This window comes from Salvia splendens, chromosome 12 (assembly GCF_004379255.2).
Source record: "Salvia splendens isolate huo1 chromosome 12, SspV2, whole genome shotgun sequence".
Lineage (NCBI taxonomy): Eukaryota > Viridiplantae > Streptophyta > Magnoliopsida > Lamiales > Lamiaceae > Salvia > Salvia splendens.
Genome location: NC_056043.1, coordinates 25,439,213 through 25,446,515, shown reverse-complemented (window position 1 = coordinate 25,446,515; position 7,303 = coordinate 25,439,213). Strand labels below are relative to the sequence as shown.

General features: G+C 32.3%; 1 protein-coding gene across 1 annotated transcript; it reads left to right on the top strand.

The window, feature by feature from the left end:
• The first annotated feature begins 938 nt into the window (after window positions 1–938).
• LOC121758363 (probable ATP synthase 24 kDa subunit, mitochondrial) lies at window positions 939–4,566 on the top strand. The gene is made up of 7 exons (XM_042153773.1): window positions 939–1,095; window positions 1,292–1,391; window positions 2,510–2,654; window positions 3,229–3,339; window positions 3,691–3,837; window positions 4,041–4,163; window positions 4,300–4,566. Exons 1-7 carry the CDS (start codon window positions 1,054–1,056, stop codon window positions 4,361–4,363), a joined length of 732 nt encoding a protein of 243 aa, XP_042009707.1. The 5' UTR covers window positions 939–1,053; the 3' UTR covers window positions 4,364–4,566.
• The last annotated feature ends 2,737 nt before the right edge of the window (window positions 4,567–7,303 follow it).

Below are 7,303 nucleotides of genomic sequence, written 5' to 3'. Positions count from 1 at the left end.
ATTTTTTCGACATTGTTTACATTAGATTAAGTCATTATATTTATATACAATTTGGAGAGCTATACTGTAAATCTATATTAATAGATACAAATTCTACTTTTTTCCATGATATTTGTTTCGTGTGAACATATTCAATTGAGATTTCCTTAGTTACCTCATACAATTACGTTAAATTTGATATATAGTTTGTGACGCAAATATTTAAGTCGGTAGAATTATAGTATAAAATTTAAGTTCATTATATGCATTGCATCAACGATATTATAAAATTGTACTAAAAATATTGTCGATTATTATATAACTACAAAAATACAATAAAATATTCTCTTCGTTCTATAGTAGTGGAGACGTTTCTTTTTTGCACGCGATTTAAGAAAAATTATGTAAAGTGTGTTAAATAAAATGAGAATAAAATAGGAAATGATAGAGGTGCCAAGCTGAAGAGAGAATAAAGTAAGAGAAAGTAGATTAAGTAAGAAGAAATATGTTGATTTTTACTAAAAAAACAAATGACTCCACTATTATGGAACATACTAAAATGACAAAATGATTTCACTACTATGGAGCGGAGTGAGTAAAAAAAGATTATGCTAAATAAACATATTCAGGACTAAGGAATGAGTGAATATGAGTACTCCCTCCGTCTTTTATAATTTGTCATCATTTGACTTGGCATGAGTTTTAAGAAATGTAATAGAGAGTGAGTTGAAAAAGTTAGTTGAATATGTGATCTACTTTTATATATTAATTTTATAATAAAATGTAAATGTGAATGAGTTAGTGGAACGTGAGTCCACTGCCAAAAAAGAGTAAAGTTAAAGGTGACAAATTTTTAGGGATACAAAAATGGAAATACGCGATAAATTTTGAGGAGGGTATAATCGAAAGTGTATTAAAAAAAAGAAATTGGGGTGTTATATTGAAAGCCCATAAAATTAGGGGCCAAGCTAGTGAAACGACGGCGTTTCCCGATCCCATTACTGTCCTTTCCGACATGTGCATATCTACCTAGGTCAGTTTCAATTGAAGCTTTCTCCAACTCCAAATCCCAAAATGGCTTTCGCCGCTCGATTCCTCTCGAGATCCACGCGCCAGGTATTTCCCCACTCGTATTTTTAACTCTGCATTTTGTTCTATTGACCGGATCTGTGTGCGGAATGCTAGGCTTATTCTAGTATGCTCGCAGCTCAAATCGTTGATTATGTTGTGGTCTTATAATTTTGATGATTTGCCCTTCGATGAAATACGGATGATTGAATTTCGATGTCCTTTTTTTTGTGTTTTGCTGCAGTTGTATGCTGGGCAAAGTGCTCTTCGATCGGAGTATGCTATTCCTGCGCGTTCCTTTGCCAAAGGAGCTGGCAGCGCTCCCTCCTCCTTGAAGGGTGATGGTGAGTTCTTAATTGTGTCCTTCACTCTCTAGTGGGTTGGATGCTGATGATGACGATAAAAGTCTCCTGGTATTTAGGGAGATAACCATGGGGTAGAGAAAGGTATCACACCCTGAAATGATTCGTGGGAAAACACATTTCTACAATTTAGCGTTATCGGGTGGTGTTTTGAAATTGTGTACTACTTAACTATCCGGGGTTTTATTATGTTAAATTTGACGAATTCGTTTTTACCAAGGGGATTATGATTATAAATGTGTGATCATGTGGCTCGGAAAGCCACCAAGTGACCTCATTAGAGTAAATTGGGGCAGATTGTTTGGAATAATATGAAATTACTGTCCTAATACACCAGTTGTATGAAAAATTTATTAGTAAATCACTGATGTGGATGCCGGGTAGAGTAGAACTACTAATAATTTTCCTATTGTGCCTGTATTGGGCTAGTTGTGAGCATGTAGCTAAACTATCTTCTTTTGGTTATCTTTATCAAACATTGCGACTTTGAAGTAGTCTTGTGATCTCAGATGTACTTACAGATTTTTACATCTGCATGTTTTTATTCACATGTTACTACATCTGTTGTGTTAGGTAAATTTTCAAAAGGTTTCCTATCTCATTGTGGATTCATCTGGCAGCATTCCCAAATTCAAATGATGACTGTATGTGCATTTGATTTATTGATTATATCGGGAATCAACATTTACCAAACTATTTCAAATGAAAATTATAGCAATTACTTTATAAATGAATCTCATGATATGTGTTGCTAGCACAAAATGCTGGAATCATGATCTGTATCTTTAACATGTTCTTTTTTTTGCGTTATTTGGTGCTGTTTTCAATGATTTCTTAGCTCTTGATTCCACATATTATCCTGAAATTTAAGAACCCTTTTAAAAATATTATCTTGTGGGCTTCCTCAACTTTTTAACAGCTTGATGCTGGCGTATTGCCTATTTATTGTGTTTCAGTCACTAGCCCTTGATAGGCAGTACCATATTGTTCTCTATGCCTGCACTTTCAGGTGCATATGATATTTAGACTTGTCGGGTTACTGAATACTTGATGTGCCTTATATATCTGTGTTTCTGACTGTTGCATATTTTTGTACAAAGAGATGTTGAAGGGTATATTTCTCGAGGTTAAGAAGAAATTTGAGACAGCCATGGGGATCTTAAGGAAAGAGAAGATCACCATTGCTCCTGAAGATCCTGCTGCTGTGGAACAGTATGCCAAAGTCATGCAGACTGTAAGAGAAAAGTGAGATCTTCTTACAGTTACTCTTTGTTTACTTGGTCTGTATCAAATTACTTTAATGCCCTTATGTTTAATAGTAGTATTTGTTTTCTCTGAAATAAGAGACTACTTAAATAATTAATTTTACCATGGAACACATGTCATTGTGATGGAGTCCCAGTGTTTGCTAGTATAATTTAGTATTTTTTTTAGTTTTTAAGTTTTAATTGGATGGGAGTCTCAACAAGTGTTTATCCGTCAAAGTTAGCACATCCTTCATTGGAGGGTTTTATAATGTGAAGAACATATATTAGAGCTTAGAAGTTCCACCAGCTAGCCAGTCATAAAATTTTTTATTTTGAATCGTATAAAAATATGAAAACTATTCACTTTTTTATTTATTTCATCATTTAATGGAAACACACTATCGTATCACAAACTACACATCTTCATATGTCCTCCCTTACTTTTGTTTATGTATTTCCTTTTTTCATTCAAGCTTCTGAAAATCATTTAGATATGTAAAACATCTTTGTTCCATGTCTATCTGTTCATAGGATATTGTTCTTTTATTTATTGCTGTGCACTCTACCTGCAGGGCTGATCTTTTTTCTGAGTCACAGAGGATCAAGTACACAATTGATACACGAACACAAGACATTCCTGATGTTCGTTCCTACTTGCTAGCCGTGAAGGAAATAAGGGTGAAGTATGTTTATGCATTAATTCCCTGTTTATATATCCTTTCAATTATGTATGCTTCCTTTTGAATTTCTGGATATTTTTTTCAACAATTCTTTTTGTTTCATTTTTCCCAGCATTGTTATTCATGTGACATTTAGGATACATTCTAAGAGTATATTTTTTACTTCTTTAATTTTTCAATCTTTACTTTTATGCGCTTAACTTGCTTGGTTGAGTCATGGAATTCTTTTATTTGGAATTTTATTTTCTTACAAGGCAATTTTGGTCAAGGAAAATGTCATGTGAATGTTGTTTTAGGCTTGTAGCATACCAATCAACTGCTTCGGTTGCTCATTTTCTCAATTACTTTTGGCAGGAGAGGCCTTACTGATGAACTAGGTGCAGAGACTATGATGATAGATGCACTGAACAAAGTTGAGAAGGAATTGAATAAACCTCTCTTGAGAAACGATAAAAAGGGGATGGACCTGCTGAAGGCAGAGTTTGATAAGGTCAACCAAAAGTAAGCTCCACGAAGTAAAATTAGCATTCATAAAGAAGCAATATCTTCTATCTATTTTTCATTGGTAAAACCTTGTTATTTGAAACAAGTTTTTTTTATAAATTACAGCATTGCACTTTGATAAGCACATGATAAATGTTGCAAGTATCACAATACTGGGCTTTTCCTTGGTGTGCACTTATTATTAACTCATCATCATGTAGGCTCGGCATTCGTAGAGAAGATCTGCCGAAGCTTGAGCAGCAGTTGGAACTTAAACTTGCAAAAGCCCAACTTGAAGAGCTGAAGAAAGATGCTCTTGAAGCCATGGAAACTCAGAAGAAACGGTATGCCTTTTAGCCGTCCTTGCGACATCCTCCCCCTTGTGCATTCTGTATGTGTTTGTTTAATTGCATGCAACATGCCATTGATGTTGAGACATGTAGAATTTGAGCAAAATCTCCCCCTTCCAACTTATTGCAGGGAAGAGTTTAAGGATGAAGAGATGCCTGATGTGAAGTCACTAGACATCCGAAACTTCCTTTAGACTGAAATTCACCCCTATCTTGTGTACTTTTTTTTTTGCATTATTCTCTCTTGGGCAATTCCCGAGTGGGAGATATTTTGCTGCTGACTGATTGAAGAGGAACACACATAAGAGTCCTGCCTTTGTTTAATAATAATACTATGTCAGGAATTTTCTAAGACATACACTCGAAAGATTGATATCCGATGCTCATGTTTCTTAAATGATGCATTTTCTTGAAACAAACAATAGTTGTGCTGCATTCTTAGCTCAATATTTCTTTGTACTCACTCACTATTTGCAATCCCCTTTCAGTAGAAGGTCAAAATCTGGGTATTTTCTTCTCTCCTGTTTTGAGTGTTTATTGTATTGTCTAAGTAATCAAATAAATGTTTGGTTTGAGCATATACTCCTATTAGTTACTCCATATCTGTGTCTAATGTCAATTCAACCCGAAACCCGTGGGACGGTCCGGGCAGAGCCAGCATCAAATATTTATTAAGTAATGTAGTATCGAGATTAATATTTCAAAAAGCAGTATAAAAATCGATGGGGTACATTTTGTGTACTTTCTTTACTTAGATTTACATTTTGTAGTACTATATTACTATTCTGTTTTCTATCTTGTATTATTCTGTTTACTATATTACTATAGTTCGTAGATTACTAAATATTCCGTTTACTTATATATAGTTATTAAGTACGATGTTTTTTTTGTGTTAGTTGATATATGGAGTATAATTTATTTTATCATGTTTATATTTTAATATGTTGTTTGTTTATTTATCATAAAATTCGTACCCCCAATTTAAAAAGTCTGGATCCGCCACTGTCGACCCGAATAGCCCGGTAGAATTAGTGGGTTAGGGCCGTAATTTGTAACCTGAATACAAAACGGGCTAAGCAGGTTGGCCCGAATGGGTTGCTGGTCGGCCCGACGGGTTGCAACTTTTAATTAAAAATATTAAGTTTTAGGGGTTTTTTGTATTTTTTAAAAATCAAGTGACACAGTCATTAGTCTTCTTCAATCTTCATTCCACACTTTTTCCACTCTATCACACACTATCAACTTTCAAGTTTCACCTCGTCTCATTATTCCATCGTCCCAACATCTACCATTACTGTCTTACCATCACCAAAGTCAATCAAGACTAAATTAAGAACTAACTTATCAAAATTTCAATATATTTATCATTTTAATAATGATTCATGTAAGATAAGATTTTAAACTTTATAAAGAATTAATTATAAACAATACCAAAATAATGACACGAACACAAGCTTTAATTCAAACTAGTATTACACCCGTGCTATGCACGGACTAAGATATTTCCAAAACATTGATTGTTAGTTTCTATATGATTGAAACAAAATTATAAACAATATTATTATTAAAAAATTATAAACAAAAGATTATAGCATATAATAACAATGAACAAAATGAGTAATAAAATTTTAAGTTATATGAAGGTAAAAATATTTACAAATCAATATTGGAACATAATATTCAAACATTAAATTATAGATAGAACTTTCAACCTCATCCTTGAAAACTAAAATCCTTATCAATTCTAAAACATTTTTTATGACAACCAAGAATGCTGCAAAACCACCACAGGCAGCATATGTTGTTTTTCGGCCCACCTAATTGTTGCATATAATAACCGTGAGACTAAAAAATAAAGTAAATTTACATCACACAAAACAAAAAAATAATAAAGAATGTATAATTACCACTTCCCCTAATGAGATTTAAGATATTGTTTATCAAAAGTTATAATTTAAGATTGCACTGGTGAGACACTTCCTAGTCGAGCTTCATTTCATTGCAATATAGTGACCTTATACACTAAAAACCCAAACCTTGAAACCTAAACCCTAAACCCTCAACTTTAAAATATACTCATCATGACCAACAAATGAGCCAAATATCAATAAAATTCTCACTCCGTCCCAGTTCAATTTTACTTTGTTGATCACTTATTCAATTTTGGGGGTTTTAGATCTGTATTCGATATCTTATATTGGGTCGGCCTGCGTGATAATTCTTATTGATAGTAGATGTTTGTTTACCTGAATCATGGCTATAAATCTGTTTATGTTCTCATATCAAGAAAATGCTTTACAATAGGGCTATGTGAACGGTAAACAAAGAAAATCTTGCTTGCATTCATCAAAGCATCAATTCACCTAATGATATTATTTATTGGAGTCGAAGTAGTGTTTTGTTGAAGCTAGACTTGTATTCTATCTAATCAAATAATTGTGTTTCACAGGTGCAAGGAATATAATAGAAGGAATGGAATACTATACGAAGGCTCAAATAATTTATTATATTAGATGTTTTATTACTTTTGAATTATACATAATCTAACATTAGTATAGTTGTTATTTATAATATTAAACCAAACAAATAATTAATTTAAATAATAATTTTTACTAATTTTTAAGTGAATCACAACTAATTTATAAATAATAAAAAAATTATCAAACATGAATAATAGTGTATTGTTTAAAAAATAAAAAACTAAAACAAATTTGAATTTCTTAACTATAGTGTTTTGTTATAACTAATTTGTTTTATATTTAACATTAAATGTAACTAAAGAAACTTAAGAGTACAAATCTCTATGTTGAAATCTCTAATTACAAAACTACAGCCAATCCTCTAATTATTATATTGATCAAGATTAATATTGACCATTCAAAAAGTGTACGAAATCTCCATTAACATTAATGATGGAGAATTGTTGGTTGATTAGCAATTTAACATCGATTATGATCAAATAATACATGTCCCTTGTATCTAGGCCTAAAAATTGCTTCCAATATTGCATATATAAATTGTTATTTTTAGAAAATAAAATATCCCTATAATATAGCCTCAAAAGACGACTCTACCATTACATATATTTCCAAGAAGGAATCTATTCATATAATCAGCCACTAATTATACAATTA

Coding starts and splice junctions, on each gene's coding strand:
- LOC121758363 (XM_042153773.1), top strand. CDS start 1,054: ATGGCTTTCGCCGCTCGATTCCTCTCGAGATCCACGCGCCAG. Junction 3,340..3,690: donor GTGAAGGAAATAAGGGTGAA/GTATGTTTATGC, acceptor TACTTTTGGCAG/GAGAGGCCTTACTGATGAAC. Junction 3,838..4,040: donor TTTGATAAGGTCAACCAAAA/GTAAGCTCCACG, acceptor ATCATCATGTAG/GCTCGGCATTCGTAGAGAAG.